We start from the raw sequence: 22,580 nt of genomic DNA, 5'->3' as shown, positions 1-22,580 counted from the left end.
TAAAAACAAACAGTCCTTAAAGATAAAATTAAAGTGCGTTGTGCTTAAAAGTTAAATTCAACTGAGCTGTATTTAAAAATGTAATATGCTTGAAAAGTTGACACATTGGGACTGTACATGAAAAGGGAACAATTTACTTTACTGGATTAAAAAATAATAATAATTAAGTCACTGTAACATTATGCAGAGTTTGAACATTTCCACTGTGCCTAAATATAGGAAAATTTAAAAGTATTTAAATAATGATTTTATTCAAATGTATTACACATAAAAGTTAAATACATATTCTACTAAAATAAATGTTTAAAAACAAACAGTTCCTAAAGATTCAATGCAATTGCATTGTACTAAAAAAAAAATACAGCTGAACTGTACTTAAAAAATGTAGAATTCTAAAAAGTGAAAAAAGGAACTGCACATGAAAAATTAACAATGTACTGTACTGCATTAAAAAAAATTAAGCCACTGTAACAATATTCACAGTACACTGCTTCAATATGCTGTACGACAATAATAAATAAATAAAAACAATTAAAAACACACCAATTTGAAGCTTCCTGTGGTTTGGCTATGGACGTACCAAAGGAATCAATGGTGGACTTTTTCACCTTTTTCATACAAAAAAAAAAAAAAAATCCACTGGTTTGTCCTGAAAAGTTGTGTGTTCTATTGTAAAATGGCACTTGAGATGCAATACTTTCATGTATTCAACTTCGCCACATACCACACCGCAGCGTGGGCTTTTCTTGTCTCATGCTCAAAACAAAAACAAAAATTCAGTTGGTTGTCAGTTGCGTCACTTGTATTTTAAGGGGCCACTGTGCATGCAATTCAGAGATTATTTTGCGTACTACTGGAGGGACACTGTTAGTATGTGACCCACTCTGCAAATCACCGCCCAGTAGGATATGGTCATTTCACATCGTGATAACACAGTAAATCTGTCAAGGATATCCTCATAATAATTATCTATAACAAATTACGAACGATAGATCTTAATACAGTATTTGCTGTGATTATGAATTTACTCCTGTATTAGTGGATGTTAGTGATGGACTACGGCAATTTACACAGAAATTGGGGTTACTGAGAACCGCTGTGTTGAGTATAAGCCTACATTAAAATCATCCGAGATGGTGACATACAGTCTGATCATTTTCACAGAACAGACTCACTTGACTTGGAGAAATGTAAGCAAGAAGGAATTTATTCAGTTGCTTTAAATGATTCACTTCTGCAACAGTTGAAATAGTTTGGCCTATCGGTGCAGTTTGCAACTAATGAGCGAAATAGTCATTGCTGGATGGGAGTAAGCTTGCAGAGGTCAAGGTTCATGCTAGGAAATACTCATAAGCTTAGTTGACAGGGTGAAAAGCACCCCTCTGATGCCACTGCATGTCTCTGATGCGCCGAACCGACTGGATCTGTGGAGTCTGGGCGCCAAACTCCATGTTGTCCTTATACTCGCCCTTCTCAAACAGGTACTGGTAGCCTCTGTAGCCTGGATACTGGTAGCCCACCCAACTGGCGTGTCAGGAGCACACGAGGAAACAGATAAGGATTAGTTTGAAGCTGTAAGGGGGTAGTGACAGAAGGATGGACTCACGTGCCGCTCTGAACCCGAACAGAGGAGACCCTTTCCTGGTAGCCATGTGCATGAAAGCTGGGGACATCATCGTCAATGATTTCTATCTTCTTCCCTGCAAAGCTGGGATTTTCATAAAGGACAATCTTGTGCTCCTGGCTATCCTGAGGAACAAAATGAAGCATTAGCACAGTTTAGGTGTTACGCTTTTCATTCTGGGAAAAAAAATGATGTCATCCTCACACAATGACACTGAATAATCAGAGCGGATTCATTGATTTATTATTATTATTATTATTATTATTATTAGGGTGTACCCTGCCTCTTGCCCAAAGTTAGGTGAGATAGGCAAGACAGATATAAAGTATATGACAGTTTATTTTATTATTATTATGATTTATTTGTCTTATTTTCTTCTCTCCATCTAAATGAATGTAATATTTAAATTATAATTGTTAATATTTTCTATTCATGATTATTCTCTATTATCATATAGCTATTACAAAATGTATCGTGTGTGTTCATACTGTTTTCTTATCTGACTCATGTTTAAAGAGGCTGTACAGCTGTACAACAGGAAAATATAAATGAAAGGAAATGCTTGTTAAATTACAGTTTTTAAAAAATGAAGAAAAAATAGATTTTTAAAATCGTTTTTTTAGTACACTTTCTCACCACTTTAATTGGTCGCAATGCAACAATGGTGTCGCTGCGCCTGCTGTTGGTCCAGGAATCCCAGCGAGGATACTCCCCCTTCTCAAACACATACTGCTCGCCCTTGCAGTCTGCCTGCTCATATCCCACCCATCTGAGAGGATTTGGGAGACAGAGATGCATGGTTGTGTTTAGAGGTAAAACCACATAAATAGTCTTCCTCTTAAATTAGAGTCTGTCTCTAAAGCCACACTCACGGTCCACAAAGCACCAGTATGGAGCCCACTTTCTCCACGCCTGCTTCCTGGAGGTTGTTACAGGCGCCAGTCAGCTCATGGCACCGTCCCTGGAAGTTTTCCTGCTCATAGATAACCAGCTATGGGGCGATCGCAGAAAGCGGGGAAGAATATCAAATCATGAATATGTTTCTGACTGTCAACTGAAGAGCGAAATCCTGTCACACGGACCCAAGGGTTTTTTTGTTTGTTAAATGTCACCTTGAGTGCACTGGAGCCTGGCTGCTGCTGCTTGGATGCAGGGTTCTGGTGGTCTGTGGCCATAATCAATCGATAGGCAAAGATGAAACTGAACCAAAAACATACCAAAGCTACTTTTATCACTGTTACTAAATACATCTGCACATATAAACATGTAAAACCTGTCTGAAATATAAGATGGAGTGATGGTGGATATTCTCAAATTCATTTTCGATTACATTTTCAGATCTGATATGCAGCAGGATGGATAGATTTAAAGCCCCCAAATATTGTCATGTCACATTTCTAGTGATTTTCAAAATGTTGATTAGCCACATTTACACTCCTACAGAGCCAAGCAATTTTTCATTCATTCATTCATTCATCTGCCGTCCCGCTTATCCACACTAGGGTCACGGGGGTGCTGGAGCCCATCCCAGCAATCTTCGGGCGAGAGGCGGGGTACACCCTGAACTGGTCGCCAGCCAATCGCAGGGCAAGCAATTTTTCAATTCCTAATAATTTTTGAAAACACACTTTCGGAGCACATGGTTAAGGAACTGAGGAGGAACATGATCATTTCATGTGTAGAATTGACATATACAAAAAGTTATATACTAGTTGAGATTGACCGCGCGAAAGCATTTTAAATAACTACATATTTAGAACATTGGATAAGCATGTTCACTCAAAAAAAAAGGATGGCTGCACATGATTCAAAAGTGGTAAACTGAATTTATTGTCCCCTCTTCTCCTTTAAAATAATAGAATCATGTTAATTTAGCACATTTTAATCATGTGCAAATGATGGACATGTTATTTCATTCATTCATAACTTTCTTCTGGCAATTCCAACTCAAAGATACCCATTTACCAAATAAAAGTTAACTTTAACCTAAAATTTGGCCATCAATGTGAAAACCTTTGGTGTGACTTTAACGAGAGAAACCGGTTTCTGTGTCAAAACAGAAGTAGAGCAATTCATTAGTCTAAGATTAAATCTAAAAATGCTGCAGAAACTGCACACGGAAATGGCTATTAAAATACAAAATAATTGAGATGAGGTCTTACCAGTGCCAGTCTGTACCAGTGTGGTCGTGATGGTGTGCTGCGCTCAATATATACGGGAAACGCAGGCGTGGAAACTGCCAACATTACCCACCGTGACTATGCCAGCCTGCAGAGAGGCCTGCCATAGGCCAGGCACACTGAGTTTGAGGGGTCACTGCGTAAACTCACACCCCCCACAAAGTAATTTCATTAGTTGTCAGTTTTGTCCAGCCAGTCATTGTTCAATATCCCCATGATTCAGCACAAACAGTGCCAAGAGGTCCCCACCCACAATGAGCGAGAGAGTAGAGTGAGCATTATGTTATGGGTTTGTGGAAGATATTGCATGAAAAGTTATTTTTCATAACTCAAGGTAGCAATATAAATAAAGTAAATCTGTATGCAAATTGTGGTTTGCAGGTAAGCAGCAAAATCAAGTTAAATGACTTATTACAATCAAACACACAACGTATTACTTATTCATTAAATTATTTTATATTACTATATAGAATAGTGCATTTCGCCACATATGTAATACATACATAATACAATACAACGTTAGATGCCAGTATTCTTTTTTCAATTTACGTAAAATTGCATTATTTTGTATTCTTAAACATCTGAAGTCCTCTGTGATGCTCCACTGTCTCATAGCTTCATGGAACTTTAGATTCTATTTTATGATATTCTATGAATTGGTGCGTGTGTGTGTCTCGTTCACACGGTTAAGTACTTACACTACTAAGATTGAGCATAGAACTGGAGATGCGTAAACACAACACTTCATCACGATATTTACTGGAACTGCAAACTGCAATGGGGAGCTTGCCGTATGCTTTGTGACGTGATGGTACACGTCTCATGTAGTTTGTGCATGTATGTTTACAAACTGAGTTTCCCCTCAAAGGACCACAAAGGGGTGGCACGGTAGTCGACATGCATGTCTGCCTCACAGTTCTAAGGACCGGGGTTCAAATCCGGCCTCGCCTGTGTGGAGTTTGCATGTTCTCTCCGTACCTGTGTGGGTTTAATCCGGGTACGGCGGTTTCCTCCCACATCCCAAACACATGCATGCAATGTTGATTGAAAAAAACTGGCGACCAGTTCAGGGTGTACACTGCCTCTCGCCCAGAGTCAGTAGGGATAGGCTCCAGCACGCCCGTGACCCTAGTGCGGTTCGGAAAACGGATGGATGGATGGACCACAAAGGATTCTTCTTTATTTGTGGTCTGGCAATGGTGTGGTAGAAATCAAGAAAAAGCTTCACCATTCTGCCAGATTTGAGTTATATTTCCCTATTAAACTTTTGCCATAAAAACTCCCTGTTCATAAAGGCTGAATATGTTTTACTATGTAGAATCTGTTAACTAGTGTTAATCCTCCTTATCCCTATTATGAAGATAGATGCTTGAAACAAGTAAAAAAAAAAAAAGTCCAAAAGCCCATCAGACTGTGACCTCCAACAAGGTGATCAAGATGATCACCAACACCTTCTTGTTTTTGACGCTTGATCTCTCCTAGAATATTGTTGCATTGTCTTTTGTGTAACTTGCAACTTATAGATGTTTTGCCTTCTGTACAGAACATGCTCAAGATTGATTGTAGTCACTGGTGTTTTGAAGACAATGTACTGCAGAGGGGATCATCGCAGGACACATTTGGCACAGGCAAGTGGACAGACATTACTTTGGGGCCCAAAAAAAAAAGGGCACCCAATGCCAAAATTATTGATACAATTGAGAAAAAAACAGTAGCATATATTTAACTTATGTACAGTATTCATTTATTTTAATGCAATCAACACAGACAATAATTAACAAAGGAGGTGACTATTAACAAACAGGGTTTTGTGATATACAAAAATGAAAACAGGAGAAATCTTTTTTTTTTTTTTATTTCCATGATGAGTTAACCTATAACCTGAACAACTCAACTTTTTTTTTTTTTTTGGAGAGGGGAAATAAAAATAAATAGAGTTTTTTTGGAGATGAATACTTGTTTAGGGGGGCTAGGACAATGAACTTTTGCCATTAATACTTACTACCAAATATTGGGGGGGTAGGGAGTATTTAGGGGGGCTGAAGACCCCCTTAAATAGGCCTAGCGATATCAGTGGGCTGCAGCAAAAAGGGCGGAAAAGGGCACGTGCTTGAGCACCACTTAGGGTCTGTGTGTGTACGTGCCTGCTTGGAGGTGTCGTCATGTTGATTGTCATCTAAAGATGACGTTATCGAATGTTATGAGTTGCCATCTGAGCGGCTTTCGGCTGAGTCACATTTTCAAATTGGAATTTTGATGATTGGCTTACAAAAGGTCTTTACAATGTTAGTGACTGATCAATTGGACAATGAGAACTAGAGGGGAATGTGGCGCACCATGTTTTAATAGCAAGCTTACATACTGTTTGATACCGTTTCCATGCTGTTGACAATGCTAATCACATATTAACAGAATACAGTACATTGTGGCCTCTCTTTATGCTATGCAAAAGTGGAAGACTGAAATAATTTCACATACAGTAAGATCTTTACCTTCTAGTTCTTCCCGTGGGATTGTCTACAATGTTTACATCACCTACTCTTTGACTAAGTACAAGAGCATTTAACAACCACCAATTCCAAGTCAAATAACTTTTATTGGCCACTTAAACATATATGGCACTCCTCTGTGGGGGTAATCAGCATTTGTCGTGGTTAGTGAAGGCAGAGGACAGGCTCTATGTGGAGCTTGGGAGAGTCTGGGTGGGAAGCAGGTTAGGATCCCGCTCAGCTGGCCCCACCTTTGGCAGATGGAGCAGGGGGTGCCGGGGCAGGAGGTGCCGGAGCAGGATCTGGGTCCGGACCGGGAGCTGGAGCCGGGTCTGGAGCAGAGAAACAGCCCCTCTTGTGCCACTGCATGTCCCGCACACGTCGGACAGACTGGATCTGGGGTTCAGGGGCCTCCCAGTCATTCCAGTGCTTGAAATCCCCTAGTTCAAAGATAAACTGGCGCCCCCTGTAGCCTGGGTACATGTAGCCCACCCATCTGGAGAAGTGGAACATACGCAGAATGTGAACTGCAAAAATAACAACAGACTATCAAGAGCATTTAAAGAAAGGGAGGAGAGTTCTTACGTTCCATTGAGAGCTTTGACGCTTGCTACGCGATCTTGAAAACCGTGGCCCCACAAACTGGGGACGTCATCATCAATAATCTCCATCTTTCTACCCGTAAATCCAGGGTTCTCAAACAAGTGTAGCTTGTGGTCAGCCCCATCCTGAAGATGGGTGACAGAAACAGATAGTGACATGGCAAATACAATAACTGTTTAAGATTCCCATAGCTATGTCTTGACACTTATACCCACCACTTTGAGTGGCCTTATAGACAAGAGGGAGTAGCTATTCTGACTGTTGGTCCATGTGTCCCAACGTGGGTACTGGCCTTTCTCCAGAATAAACTGCTCCCCTGTGAAGCCATGCCGATCATAACCCACCCATCTGTGGGTGGAAAAAGGAGAACAAAGACAGTATGATTGAGTCGACACATTTCATCGTGTGTTTATAATGAAAGTGCATTTTAAATTTTCAGCATTTCTAAAGATTACTTACGGCCCAGATTCAACTATCACTGAGCCGACCTTCTGGAGGCCCTTCTCGAGTACATCTTTACACTCTGCTGAGAACTCGGCCTTGCTTCCCTGGAAGTTCTCAAATTCAAACAGCACCACCTGTGTCACAGAGAAAGGGGGCTTTGAAGCATTCATGAAGAGTGAGTTCAGCTGCTTAGAAGGAGGATGCTTTCAAGTATGAATAGATGTATGGCGTCATTGGCATGTGCATAAATGTTATCATCATAAATCTGCTATTCCAGTACCTTGTATGTGGCTGCTGCTCCACCCTGGCTCTTCCCTGCAGCCAGCTGCTCTGGGGCACTCTGCTGTTCTGACATTCTTCCAATCGCGCCTCCACTTTTTAGTTAACACACCCGCAGCAAGAAATACCATTGGCTATGATGCATATATTGCCAAACAGGAGCATACAGAATGACATTCTAATGTCGCAATCGCCATTCGAATATGTTCAGGTATATGAGAGTTGTGTGGATAAAATCTGATTCAACATAAAACGAGTGAATCACACATGGTATTATATATATATATATATATTAATGTGAATGTTTATATCAAATCAACACCAAGTATATTTGACTCAAACAATGAATGACTAAATAGCATGATGTAAGAATTCTCCATTAATGTTCACTGATGGAGTATCCAACACCCAATTTTTAGAACTACTACTCCAATTACTATTGATCACTGTATCCGGATGGAGACTTTACCTGTGTATGCCTGCTAAGAAGTGGTGCTGTCCCTCTTATTCAATGCCACTTGGTGTTTGGTGGGGTTGAGCCATTGGAAGGCAGTGACAGGGGGGTATTTATGGTTTATTTCTGGCCACAACAGCAGAAAAGGGGGAGCTGTTGATACAGCAAGTCTGTCGCTCACATTGTGTCCATAACGATGCCTCTCAATAGGCAGCTGTGTTGGCACAGACTGCACTGCCTGTTCGCCTGCCTGCCAACCAACCAACACTGTGCGCAGGCACGAGGAGAGAGAGCCAAGAGGATTGCGCAAACAGCTTCACTCAGCATTAACACACAAGGACACAATCAGGCTTGGCTGCGCCATAGCTCCTCACAAAATCTGAACAGTGTTTTTAAGACCAAATTAGAGAGACTTGGACAGCATATTTTCAAACTAAACAATATTACAAAAGATTTTTTGAAACCCATGGTGGTTGGGGTCAGTGAACAAAAGTTAAGATGTGACAGTAGTGCAAGTCAAGTATAGAGTTTTTTATTTTTTATTATTATGAATTGATTTACTTGAGGACACTGGCCAGAACAACACAGTATATTATCCATCAGTACTTTCAAATAAAAAAAAAAAAAAAAAAAAAAGAGATCACGACATATAAAAGAAATCCCAAATTCATGTTAAACATCATGTACATAACCCCCCCCCCCAAAAAAAACAAAAAAAACAAAAACAGGGACAATCAACCAAAAGACTTGATCCACATGACCAATGAGGTCAGTGCTGCCGTGCATCAAGTGACGAAGTGCTTTAGAGATGTGAATGAGTCAATGGCAACAATACGTGGAAAATTACAGCTAAATGTATGGAGCCATAAATGTTTTGCCCAGAAAGAATGGAGCAGACAAAGTATCCCACTCCTTGAGTTGTGTGATCTAACTTCTTGTGTCTCTAGGCTGGTCGCTTTGAGCAAAGCCTGATGGTAAAAATTGTGCGCACACGATTGAAGGAACATACATTGTCAGAGCGTTGAGGAGTGTGTGACAATAGTTAGGTGCTCTATGGCTTTTGATGGATGCTTGCAATTTATCAAGAGGGAAGGAACATGATTAGTGTTTTCATATAAAACTGAAAAAAAGTATTTGTGCTGTTAAGGAGTGTTCATGATGCCTCCCATCTCTCTCCCACAAAGAAAAAATATATTTAAACAAAAACGTGACACTAACATTGAGGAGCATATCAAAGCAAGGCATTGGAGCCTCTATTGTAATGAAACAACTTATTTTCTCCTAAAAACTCTCTCTGTCATAGTAAAACATACAAATATAACATCTCATGATTACTTACATGATATACATTCCATCTAATAATGTGGTAAGCAGCTTTTAAAGTTCAACAAGGAACCATTAGTATCTGAAATATTGTCCCATGGCAATGCTTGTGTGACATCCGATCAATGACTGATGACACAAAGACAACATATAGACAACCACTGATTTGTACGTATTAGACAAGTATAGGAACCAAATATAAATCTTGTATTGTCCCGGATGGCTCTCCAGCATGCGGTGAATTGTGCAGTGGTCCCTCAAGTTAACCATTTCTTGACATGTAGCCTGACAGGAAATTACTCATCCCCCTCTCCCAAAACTACTCTGGTCCCTACTGAAGTTTTCACAAAGTTTCACTCTCTGAGTAGAGGAGGCCACATGTGTAAAGGAAAGGGAAATATAAGCAGAGCAGCTGGGTGCATTTTTTTGGTGTTATTTTTCATGTGCCCCCATCTTGTTTATATTTTTGCAAATATTCTCTATAAAAAGGCACCATGCAGGATGATCAACCCAGACAGAGAACCAAAAGAAGAAAAACATCCTCAGCAGCAGACTTCCCCTCCATCTCTCCGAGTCGAACGTTAAGGCCTCTGTTTCTTATAGATCCGTTTCACAAGGCAACCTTGGGGGGAGAGACGAGTGTTAAAAATGAATACCTCGATAAACTGTTGTTAAAGGTCCCATATTTTGGCTATTTAGACAGCCACAGAGTGACTCTTTAACATGGACTTAGTATAAAAGTGTCAATTTCATTTAAAAAAAACACCATGGTTTTGTCATAAGAATGTCGAGAAAATGCCCCTCTGACAGCTACTTCTGTTTGAGATACTTTTGTAGACGCTTTTTCCATATTTGGCTAAGACTTTCTTTTGATTGGTTGCCTCCGTGGAGAAGACCCACTTATGAGAGCACGTGTTTGTTATGTTAACAGCACTGGCTCAGGAGCGGAGAGGTAGGCGGACATCTTTGCTAGTGACGTAGATAAACTTGAGAAATTCGAATCACCTGATTTTGGGACTCTCGACAGAAAAACGTCTGGAACTCAGGAATGCATGCATCCATCCATCCATTTTCTTCCGCTTATCCGAGGTCGGGTCGTGGCAGCAGTAGCTTTAAGCAGGGACGCCCAGACTTCCCTCTCCCCAGCCACTTCCCCCAGCTCTTCCGGGGGGATCCCGAGGCGTTCCGAGGCCAACTGGGAGACATAGTCTCTCCAGTGTGTCCTGGGTCGTCCCCAGGGTCTCCTCCCAGTGGGACAGGCCCGGAACACCTCACCAGGGAGGCGTCCGGGAGGCATCCGAATCAGATGCCCCAGCCACCTCATCTGGCTCCTCTCGATGTGGAGGAGCAGCGGCTCTATTCAGTGATCCTCCTGGATGACCGAGCTTCGCACCCTATCTCTAAGGGAGCGCCCGGACACCCTGCGGAGGAAACTAATTTCGGCCACTTGTCTCCGGGATCTTGTTCTTTCGGTCACGACCCACAGGTGAGGGTAGGAACGTAGATCAACCGGTAAATTGAGAGCTTCATCTTTTGGCTTAGCTCCTTCTTCACCACAACGGACCGATACAAAGTCTGCATCACTGCAGACGCTGCACAGATCCACCTGTCGATCTCCCGTTCCATTCTTCCCTCACTCGTGAAGAAGACCTCAAGATACTTGAACTCCTCCACTTGGGGTAGGATCTCATCCCTGACCTGGAGAGGGCATGCCACCCTTTTTCGACTGAGGACCATGGTCTCAGATTCGGAGGTGCTGATTCTCATCCCAGCCGCTTCACACTCAGCTGCGAACTGCTCCAGTGAGAGTTGGAGATCACGGCTTGATGAAGCCAACAGAACCACATCATATACAAAAAGCAGAGATGCAATAATGAGGCCACCAAACCAGACCCCTCTACGCCACGGCTGCGCCTAGAAATTCTGTCCATAAATGTTATGAACAGAGTCGGTGACAAAGGGCAGCCTTGGCGGAGTCCAACCCTCACCGGACCCTCCTCTCCAGCACCCCTGAATAGACCTTACCAGGGAGACTGAGGAGTGTGATCCCCCTGTAGTTGGAACACACCCTCTGGTTCCCCTTCTTAAAAAGGTAGACCACCACCCCAGTCTGCCAATCCAGAGGCACTGTCCCCGATGTCTAAGCGATGTTGCAGAGGCATGTCAACCAGGACAACCCTACAACATCCAGAGCCTTTAGGGAGTCCGGGCGAATCTCATCCACCCCTGGGGCCTTGCCACCGAGGAGCTTTTTAACCACCTCGGTGACCTCAACCTCAGAGATAGGAGAGCCCGGAAGTTAGGAATGTGTGGACGATTTAAATTTTATATTTCATGTTTACTGAGGGACCATAGAGAATATTACATCCCAAATACTAGAAAAAGATAGTTTGGCAAAATACATGACCTTTAAATGTTTAAAAAGAGAAAAAGAATGCATTCTCTCACTTTTTTTTTACTTAGCTTTCATTCTCATATTGACTCAAGCGCTTCTTGGACTTGAGCTCTTTCAACCACTGGGGTGATTCCTCCTCACTGATAATCAAAACACACAAGTGAAAACGACAGCATGCAAAAAAAAAAAAACATGTTTCTCAAAGCTGGCATTGCTCACCCATTTTCTTTCCCACTAGCAGGCAGAAGTACACGAGCAGCCCGAGGCAGGAAGGGCGATTTAGGGGAGCGTGAGGCAAGGGAAGGAGACGGCGCATCAGTTTGATTGTCAGAGTCGCTCCTCTTCTTCAACTGGACCTAGCAGCAGAAATTCAATATATTTAGATGGAACAAAAGTCCTGACAGTGAGTCCTTTTAGTAGATTTCCCCCACTTAGTCGAATATTGACCTTTAAAGCTAGAGAGTCCACCCCAGGGAACAGGGCAATCCTTTGTGGCTGAGAAGCAAAAGCACCGGCAGCATCTGCTCCTGTGGCCTGCTCCTCAGAGTCGACTTCATCCATTTTACGCTCAACCTTTTCCTCTGTTAGGGAAACACAATATAAGCCAAATTACGAGTAGAATACCATTAACATTAGGACTAGGGCTGCATGATATGGCTCAAAACCATTATCTCGATATTTTTAGGCTATATTGCGATACCTGATACGGTATATCTCGATATTCTGATTTCTCCTGTAAATCACTACATAAGTAAGTGTTAAATCAACCCTTTGATTCAGAGATGCCAACCCCTATCATCACATCTCAGGTACATTCTGGATATTTTGTCAAGAACATTTTGATTTTGTCAGGAACATTTTGCGCCAAAACAACCATGCCACCAATGCTAATATTTTCTTTATTTTTATATATTTTCGTCTTTTGATTTGTTTTGAGTGACAAAATATTGACAGCTTTTTTTTTTTTTTTTTAAACTTATTTTCAATTTCAGTTTTAATTTACCCAACACTTTGTCTTGGCACTAAATTGCGAAACATACAATAATGCAGTGACAGTTTTATTTACAGAATGACACATTACAAGAAATATTGGGTTGTATAGTCCTTCAACAAAGGTAGATTGGAATTTTTTTTTTTTAATGACGGTAAATAAAATAGGAATGAAATTTTGAGGACTTATTGTGCATATCTCAAAAGTCAAAATCAAAACTCACCACTCTCGCAACACATACAGTAGGCTATAAAATACAATATGTAATACAAAATATGTATTCATTTCATGTGTGTGTGTATATATGTGGGCATGTACTGCATGTGTTTAAATAAATATGTACATGTTTATACATGTAAGTGAGCACTTATATGCTCATTTAGGTGAGTACATGAAATGTCTACTGACGTAAATGTGTACGATGTATTAATTTGTATTGGAAAATATAAGAAAATTGACATACAGTTGTACAAATAGGCACTACTCAAAATTATCTGACAGAACTCTACAATGAAAAAGAAATATATTTATTTTAAAACTAAGTACTCTGTTGTGCAAACAAACAAAATGCTGATATAAAAATATTTAATATAGTATATGGCCCCTCCTCTTGGCTGACGTGTGTGATAATAATTTATTAATTCATTTCCAGTTTTTGGACTGCCCTGTGTGTGGCTGTGTCTTATATTTTATCTCCAGACATACACACATAGTAAGTTGCTTTTCATAGTTTTTTTACTCCTAGCTGTACGATTGCAGTTCCAGCAAGAAAGATTGTACTGTAGCAACAATCACTTATTCCGGGGTTTGCTTGGTGACATTTAACTATAGCTTAGTGCCGGCTTAGTTAGCATGGCTTAGTTGTCTTCTCGTGTTAATACTCCTCGTTCTAGGGTAGAATTGTGGCTTATTCGTCACCATGGAGGCGATGATTAGTGACTTTTAGAGGAGCACCGACGGCGTGTTAGCCACAGTAGGAGCTAAACAGCTGCAGCCTTGCAGCTGCCTTTCAGACGAGTTTGAAGCTAGTTTTTTTTTTTTTTTTTTTTTTAAACATGGAGGATGACATCTTTAAAAACATTATGGCGATTGGTTGGTACATTCCAAATCTTAAAATAGTCAGTCACTTGCCACTAGTGGTGTGCGATACTGCACATTTTGGTATCGATACGATACAAGTAATACAGGTAATATCGCTGAGTAAATACCGATATTGATACTTTCCAAAAAAATTTAAAGATGCATTTCTCTCCTCTCTGTTTCTACAGGTCATTGTTTTCTTTGGCGTGGTTTTTCATGTGTTTGGATAAATTTGTGGTCTTGCCACTATACCCTACAGCTTTTTTGCAAATAGTGCAGCTTGCCAATGTGTCATTTTCAACTTGCAAATATAACCACATGGCGCTTCTCCTGCTCACAGTGCTGTGGATGGCACGCGTTGTGTGTGCGTGTGTGTGCTGTGCTAGTGGGCAGGCGGAGACAGCGGCTTGCATGCTTGCGCTGCAAGGTCACGTGACGGCACGAAACACGAGAGGGGGGAGGAGGAGCTAAGAGTGCCCGCTCGAATGCTCGCCACTCACCGTTCGGCGATGAATACTGCTAAGTCATGTGACGGCACAATATCGAAACGAGAGGGGAGATGAGGAGCAAAGCGCCACGCTAAGACAGAAACGGCAAGTCTGACATCGCCTGTTTGATGAAACCAAAGCAGTGCATGCAAGAGTGTATCAATATTTTCAGGCCAGTATCGATCCAATCCAATACAGACTTGATATCGATATTGATATTTTGGATCGATCCACCCACCACAATTTGCCGCGGTACTTAGACGCCAAGCTCATGATAGCCACTCGCTCGTGCCCTTGCTCACTGGCAAACTTCATGTAATTTACACGACCCCATGTCGTCTTGTCGGTTTGCGGACTATTTTCGACTTCAGAGTAAGGTCAAAACAGGCAGCAACTGACCGGGACAGAGTGAAAGCAGAAAACATTACGTGATGATTTGTACTCAATAGTAGCGTCACTTTATACAGCTCATGTGCAACGACCCATATACATAGTGTATATTCAATATACCCCTCACCCCTAATTAGGACCTATGGCAGCAAGAAAACCACTGCTGGAATTAACAACATTATGTACAACATATACCAATAGCGAAAAACAAAACATTGTGGATTCCTTGCGCATTCTCAGCATGACAGGCTTTTTTGCCGTGAGTGAAGAAGCTAAAACTATTTTTGGGTGTCAGTGAGAATAAATCTGAGTGCACCTGAGGTCATACACTTGGAAAATTTAAACAAAATCTTAGATAAAAATATGCCATGCTATACATGCAAAGCATTATAATTCTAGCAGTGTTCGAGTTCCATCAGCACTTGTTAATGTTAACTTTTTTTTTTTTTTTACACTTAGACAAGTTAGGATGTTTAAAAGTGCTGTGGGTGACGTATACCTGCTACGTGAACTTATTGTGTTAAGCTTCGATCATTAATGTTAAGACCCATGTGTTTTATATCTTAACATTGGTTTTACACTTGCGTGACATTTAAAAATGTCACCTAAAAATGCCTCTTACGTTTTATTATGGTGAGAGTTTGAATCTAGAATGAATTATTTCTATTTATCTTCTGCAATTACTAGTACGTCCGATGAGAAAAAAATAGTTGGATGTGCACGTGAAAACACAATCTTTAATTTTTGGCGATTATCTAGCTCTTTCGCAACCTGTTGAGTCTCGGTAGAGCCATTCCTCAGAGGTGGGCACTTCTGCCTCAGCTTGGGTAGTGTTTTGACGGGCAGCTCTGGAGGGCCGCGTCCTGGGAGCGCGCTTCTTTCCCAGCTGGACTCTGGACCGGAGGACACCGGTGTCTAAGAGAGTGGTTGGGGCCTTGTACATGCAGACACAAGGGGCATATATTAAAGAAGGCGCACACAAATCAATGCAACCCCGAGTTCCATTTTAGGGACCTTGGTACATTTACACACGACACTTACATCGGGGAACAAGAGCGGCTGGTTCTCAGATTTAGAGGGTGGATGCGGGCCATCAAAGATGTCGTGTTCTCCTTGCGGGTGTGAAGGAGCTGTTTTCCTTGGCGAAGGGCTGAGGTTACTTTCTGAGCTGGGAGTGGCAGGGGTTAAGTGAGAAAAGGGGAGAAAAAGCAATAAACTTGAGCCTGATGTGGGAGATTGACTGCCTATCTCAACATTTAATAGATATGTTTCATAAAAGAATTATTTCACCATAAACATCAAAGGAGATCTTTTTTCAACAAAATCAAAGTAAATACTGTGCACATCGTGATAATCTTTGATGACCACAGGAGGTCAGTAATGGTCACTATTTGGACGACAACTGGTAGCAAGCATTACTGTATTAACTACATATGGATTACCCCACAGTGATCATATGCAGTCCACGAATACAAAAATCCTTGAGTTTTTCATCTTTTAATACCTTGTCAATATTTCTCAAAACCAACTTGACATTGAGTAGCAACTGCTTTAATCTACAACTTTTGTTACACTGATTTTGAGATTTTTATGAAACATGTTCTTGGCCAATTACAAACAAATTAACAGACATGTCTTCAACCTTAAAATCAAAATAAGGGATTCTTTTAACAGAGTGAAATTACTTCTCTAAAATACATCCTGAAGCAGTCTGACTGTTGTTCAACTATATACAAATATTCGATGGTAAATATTTACAGTGGACTTTTCACACAGTTAGCCATGTAGTTAGTACCTTTAATGTGATTGCTACACATTTATCCAAAAATCAGTACTTCTACTCTTACTTAACATGCTGCCTTGTTAGCACTGTATTGTCTGTTGATGAAAGTAACAACACCTTCTCTACATTCAAACATCAGTTGCTTGCCTAATGGAGCGAAATCTAACTTTAACTGAAATTGTTAGGTTTGACAAATCACCTCAAATATTTTACTGCCATTTTCGAGGGTATCATTAAAATGTTCCGTAATGGTCCATTGCACAAGAAGTCCGAGTATCATCTCCCTATTAATTTATGCATGGCCACAAATGACTAACAGCCATATTCTCCTGTTCGAGCGTCTTTTCTTTTTCTTTTTTTTTTTTTTTTTTTTTTTTTTAAACAGGCCTGAGCTTGTGCACGTTTCATCTTTGCTACATTATTTGACACACCCACCGCACTGGGAATGAACGCGTAAACACAATAGAGATGTGATTCACTGAGAACTGAGGCTGCGTGGAAATCCTGGAACAAGTATGAATGCCATCTAAATCTGTGAAAAAGGTAAAAATTCCTTACACCAGTGGATGTCTAGTCAGCCAGTCGGGACATGTGGTCTGCTCTGGCTGACAGCTACACTTACACCTTGAAGGAGTGCATATTTTTTAAATTATGTATCAAATAAAACCGATAAAAGAAATGTATTCAGAATACTGTGATTATGACTCAATGCATGTTTGGAGTTCCATCGATAAAAAAAATGGGGTGTGCCTACTACCGTACTCGAGCTAGATCAGCGGTCCCCAACCATTTTAGCGTCACGGACATCCTTCACTGAGACATATTTTAAATACAACTCAATATTACTGCATTATGATGAATATAGTTGTTGTAATTAGTGGGTATGCTTGTTCTCTACAACAAGCCACTCACCATCACAAAAAAATTAATAAAAAAACCTCCAAAAGATTGACTTTGCATGCCAGCCGGGGACATGTTTGAAGAGGAACCGCTCCTCGCAGTTGTAGGTGAGCATCGTAAACAAAAAAAGTCAGTTGGCGCTGATATTCTCTGCTCTAGTCACTGACTAATCACTGACTCACAGCACCTCTTAGATCATCCATCCATCCATTTTCTGTACCGCTTATCCTCACTAGGGCCACGGGCGTGCTGGAGCCTATCCCAACTATCTTCGGGCGAGCGGTGGGGTACACCCTGAACTGGTCGCCAGCCAATCGCAGGGCCCATATAAACAAACAACCATTAGTGCTCACATTCACACCTACGGCAATTTTGAGTCTTTAATCCACCTACCACACATGTTTTTGGGATGTAGGAGGAAACCGGAGCACCCGGAAAAAACCCATGCAGGCACAGGGAGAACATGCAAACTCCACAGGCGGGGCCGGGATTTTAACCCGGGTCCTCAGAACTGTGAGGCAGATGTGCTAACCAGTCTTACACCGTGCCGCCCTCTTAGATCAATGCAACCATGTGCGTGTGGCCACACACACGGTTGAGCACACAGTTGAATCATAAGCTTCTGTAAGGGAGTGATTGGTTTAGCTGGAGAGCTGAGCCTTTATATCAGTATAGATGTATGCCGACGTTGGCATACTGCATAAGACTGTGGTTAAAAAAAAAGAAACAAAATAAAAAGAAAAAAACTGTGGTGGCAGTTGCAGTTTAAATACAGTACATTGGATAGCGTTCTTTTACAATATAATTAGTATGTGTGGCGTATATTCTAACTGCATCCAAACTTGAAGTGCAATATGATGTTTAACCTTCCCGGGGTGCTTGACTTAGAGTACTCGAGCCTCTGAAGTGTGTAAGAGTAAAAACTGCTAAAGTTGATGGGAGAATATGCACAAGGCCAGATTTGACAAGGAACACCTACATTTTAGCGTTGCTTCACCCTGAATTCATACCCGGAAAGAAGGTACATAAATGACAGACTTAAGTGGACAGGAGAATGTGTGCAGACAAAAAACTGCGCAACAGCGTGACTTTTCCCTCTTACACACATGGTAGAATATGGGCCTAAATACTCACGTTTGGAATTTTCTGTCCATTTATTCTTATTGTTGGCTTTTGTACTTTAATTTTTATTTGGCTCAAAGGATGGAAAACACTGATTGTATGTAATTTATATCCTGTAACTCGGCACGCAGACACCTCTGAGTGCTGCGTAATTTACCGCGCGCACACACAATTTCACAAATTAAGGTAGCATGAAAATGCATTGTGTTGTGTCTGCACAAGTATTATTGTTAAACCAGGAGGATCTATTAGATGACCATAATGTTGGGAGTTGTACTATTTTTGCGGGAATGCTCCAGTGAAAATTGGTATCGTTGGCATCTCTGAAAATATATTCCCGTAATTTCTCCTATATAATGCATATTTTTGACCCCAAAAAAATGTCAAAAGTCAATAGTGCGTATTATACATAGATATATGAAAACATTATTATTATTATTATTTTATTATTATTATTTTTTAAATATGACTGATGACTGAACAACAACCACCATTCATTTCCTTATGGTTATGTTTTGGATAATGCTATTGCTTTTATAAAATGTTTGACAGTTGAATTTTAATCCCATTAAAATAAAATTAAATGTGTTTCACCTGCTCGTTCATGTTTTCTTTAAAGAATTGTACACATCTTACAAATTCTACCTGGGTAATCAAACATATGAGCACAACTGGGTGTTTTCTCATTTACTTAAAAGTAGGGTTGTGAATTTTAAAATAAGAGCAATAAAAAGAAACTATTGTGTGTTTAAATAAAGTGCTTAGCTTCAGAATAATTATTTAATAAACAAAATACAGATTATACTTCATATTTTGATCATTTGGGGAGAAGCAAAATCATGCATTGTAAAAATGCATTATAAACAGGTGTAAGGGTTTTCCAGAGTTTTGAGGTCAATTTTGGGGGTGCACATTATACATGAGAAATTACAGTACCTTGTAAAATTAGCTGAAACACCAACATTCAATAACTCTTCATTTTTGCAATTTTGATTTAATACCTTTTAATCTAACTATCCTCAGATACCCTGGATAATGTATATGAATATTTATATAAGAGGTGTTATTGCTGTAATTAGTTTGTGTCCTGTTGGCTTAATTGTACATTAGGATGTAATTTCATTTTGTCATTTTCCCCCTCGTACTCTCATTGCACTATCATGACAAGTTGTTTGTGTTGCACACATTCTTGACAACAACGATGACGTTAATGATCTAATAAGATGCAGTGAATTATTTAATAAGATGCAGTCATGTATTTACCTATCATCAGTGCGTAGTCCTGTCTCCCAAGTCCCATACTGACTATCTGTCTCACCCACTGGTGTTGCAGAGTCCTTCCTCTTATCCTCACCACTGACATCTTGCTTCTGTTGCTCCTGGGGGTGAGATAGAGAATGTGAAGAGAGAGAAAACCTCGTGATACTTTAAACTAGCCAGGTTAAGTTATAACAAAAAACTACAATCTAGCAATGACATGTTATAACATCGCCTTTATTAAATCTAGGCAAATATTCTTGCAATAGCTAGCTCTAATAATCTATAAACTATAGTGCTGACTGCTAAGTGCTGTATGTCAGACGTACATCAAAATCACATAGCTACTAAAGAGCTCACAATGTAAATTAAAAAAAAATCTGCATTGGAAAGATAATGAAAGGCAAAGCGTCTGGTTTATCGAGAACCAGAAAGGCGACAACGATAACGATGAGTGGGTGACAGTGCGTTTGCCGTCTAGTGAACCATGGTTCTTTTAATGAGGCTGGTACAGAGGACATACTGTCTCAAAACCACACAGAGCCAACAGAGGCGTGTCTGCGCATGAACTGATAAACCTGCCCTATATAGGAAAACACAATAGGAAATCCTTTTGTCCTCATATGTTGCCTGAGGCCTCAAGAGGGGAACATGATACACCTGCCTCTGTAATTACCACCCTCTCTCTGTACTATCTGAGCAGAGCGGTAGATACTGAACAGAACTTTTAAAATGCAAAAAAAGCACAACCGAGACATGGACAATGAAATTTGGAAGCAGACTCCAAAGTAAGTTATTGAAAGGAAAACAGTAATAACGATATAAAAAAGATCCTTAACGAATCATTTTTAAAAATGTCAGAAATCTCTCTACCTTTGTTGAGGCAAAACATTTTCTTTTTATTTCGAAGGTTTCGAACTTAAAGATCCACAGAAAAACACTTGTTTCACCAAACATGGGGGGGAATATAATAATTTATGAGGGGGGGGGGGGGGGGGGAACAGACATAGAACGATTGCAATGAACAGTTACGTTAAGTTGTGAAAATTGGTACATTTATGACTTCTCACTCAAAAGCTTCCTGAAGTGGGCACATTTCTCCTGGTGTAGTCTTCACTGTAAATTGTCTTTGACCCAATTTGAAGCGCAGAAACGTCTACAGTCACACATGGTTGAAAAACACACCTCACGTTTGAACTACTGTTAGGCTTCATGAGTGAGTCAACAGGCCCAGTATAGGTCATCATTGCTAGTGTACCATGTAATTGCTATCCTCACTTCCAGATGGAGACTTTGGCATTATGTCATCACCCTCTTGCCTTTCTAACACTGCTATCACTGTTGTCAAAATGCCAAAGAAAATCTTGATTCCAGGCCTTGTTGATTATAAAAAATTCCTGTCCTACACGTATGTCTGAGTCACTGTATTAAAACACACCCAGAAAACAGTATGCACAATAGGCTTGTTGCTTTTACTGAAAATGTTTTGGTCATTTTACTGCAACAGTACATCTCAAGGGAAAAAAGTAAAACTGCAAACTACATTTAAAGGACTTTTGTAATATCTTAACATTCATTATTCAGTTAAAACAAAATAAATAAATAAATAAATAAAAAGAGTGTTTTAAGACTGCATTAAGATGGCGAGGTCATTTTGTTTCATTTACTGTATTTTCTATCACATACTGAATGTACAGGTTGTGTGGCTCTTACAACTCGCTGTCAGGTTGGTGTTGATAAGATTACATCTGTCCGTTCAGAATAGTTTAGAATAGAATAGATTTTAGAACTGTATATCACAGATAACAAAGGCTTATTCAATTTAATTGTATTCTATTCTATTTAGGGCATTCTGTAGAGGTTGGAAGTGTTTTTGAGAAACCCAGCCTCTTCTTTCCATAATAGAGCGAGTTAAAGTGTCGACTATCACACACACTGCTGAACAAACATGGAAACATGCTTACTAAATACAGCAGGTCCACAGGTCTACTAGTAATGATTTATAACTGTCAGAAGGCAGGCTTTTTCTTAATAACATTAGCAATCACCAGCTTGCCCTTCAGGACATGGGTGCGCCGGGGAAACAACATAACAAATAGCGGATGAAGGAGAGAGAGCTGATCATTGAATAGGCTTAACTGACAGTTTGCAAAGGAAACGGTTGGAATAAAACCTTGGAAATTTTAACTTGATAATTCACTGATTAATGTGCGCTACACATGTATCATTACACAACAATTACTCCAGTATGAAGGTCAATTAGACTGCTTTACAGTAGCAAACAAACACACAGTACATAATTCTGTTAATCAAAAATAAAACGTATCATCAAGCCTCTTGCTATGAATGCGTGCCTTATCTTCAAATCAGTCCTTGACAACACCTGGCAAAATACCACAGTTATTGTCAGCATAGACATGCTGTGTGTAATATTGCACAAGTTTATAGTTTAACAATTTGGTTTCTAAAAATGGTACCTTAAGTAGCCATGCAAAAGACTGAAAGATTATATTATTGAAAGTCAACACAGATGATGTGGCCAATGACACCACTGTTCAAATCTAGCTATTAGAATGCTTTGCTTGCAATCGCGCAATCTGCAATCATCATCCCAGGGCAACAAACGGACTTTACACGTCAGAGAGGCTTTTCATTATGGTAATATATATTTCAACACACAAACACAAAAGGGATTAAAGGTGAGCAAAAATAGAGTAAAAGAATGTAAAAATATGACTTGGCTTAAGAATTTAGCGTAGAAAGAGACGGATATGACAT

The 22,580-nt window shown here is 40.2% G+C and overlaps 3 protein-coding genes across 5 annotated transcripts in view; all 3 read right to left on the bottom strand.

Annotated features, from left to right (window-relative positions):
• Positions 1-1,189: 1,189 nt before the first annotated feature.
• On the bottom strand, positions 1,190-3,927 carry crybb2 (crystallin, beta B2). Its single transcript, XM_061766482.1, has 6 exons — positions 3,787-3,927; positions 2,737-2,824; positions 2,497-2,615; positions 2,261-2,393; positions 1,607-1,749; positions 1,190-1,524 (listed from the first exon to the last, which is right to left on the bottom strand). The coding sequence occupies exons 2-6, from the start codon at positions 2,797-2,799 to the stop codon at positions 1,356-1,358; spliced, it is 627 nt and encodes a 208-aa protein (XP_061622466.1). The 5' UTR covers positions 2,800-2,824; positions 3,787-3,927; the 3' UTR covers positions 1,190-1,355.
• Positions 3,928-6,130: 2,203 nt separating this feature from the next.
• LOC133474644 (beta-crystallin B3-like) lies at positions 6,131-8,247 on the bottom strand. Its single transcript, XM_061766481.1, has 6 exons — positions 8,089-8,247; positions 7,621-7,714; positions 7,356-7,474; positions 7,112-7,244; positions 6,879-7,021; positions 6,131-6,789 (listed from the first exon to the last, which is right to left on the bottom strand). Exons 2-6 carry the CDS (start codon positions 7,693-7,695, stop codon positions 6,531-6,533), a joined length of 729 nt encoding a protein of 242 aa, XP_061622465.1. The 5' UTR covers positions 7,696-7,714; positions 8,089-8,247; the 3' UTR covers positions 6,131-6,530.
• A 342-nt stretch (positions 8,248-8,589) lies between these two features.
• Positions 8,590-22,580, bottom strand: part of si:ch73-138n13.1 (trichohyalin) — a 42,255-nt gene continuing 28,264 nt past the window's right edge. For 2 of the 3 annotated variants that reach the window (XM_061766478.1, XM_061766480.1), the window contains 7 exons: positions 19,809-19,924; positions 15,782-15,908; positions 15,512-15,674; positions 12,239-12,372; positions 12,011-12,147; positions 11,845-11,931; positions 8,590-10,018 (listed from right to left, as the gene is read on the bottom strand). In XM_061766478.1, coding sequence (XP_061622462.1) covers positions 11,856-11,931; positions 12,011-12,147; positions 12,239-12,372; positions 15,512-15,674; positions 15,782-15,908; positions 19,809-19,924 — 753 coding nt within the window. In that variant the 3' untranslated portion in view covers positions 8,590-10,018; positions 11,845-11,855. The remainder of the gene's footprint in view (positions 10,019-11,844; positions 11,932-12,010; positions 12,148-12,238; positions 12,373-15,511; positions 15,675-15,781; positions 15,909-19,808; positions 19,925-22,580) is intronic. The other variant, XM_061766479.1, reaches the window with a different exon arrangement.

The sequence above is a fragment of the Phyllopteryx taeniolatus genome, chromosome 3 (assembly GCF_024500385.1).
Source record: "Phyllopteryx taeniolatus isolate TA_2022b chromosome 3, UOR_Ptae_1.2, whole genome shotgun sequence".
Classification (NCBI taxonomy): Eukaryota; Metazoa; Chordata; class Actinopteri; order Syngnathiformes; family Syngnathidae; genus Phyllopteryx; species Phyllopteryx taeniolatus.
This window is presented reverse-complemented; position numbering and strand designations above follow the sequence as displayed.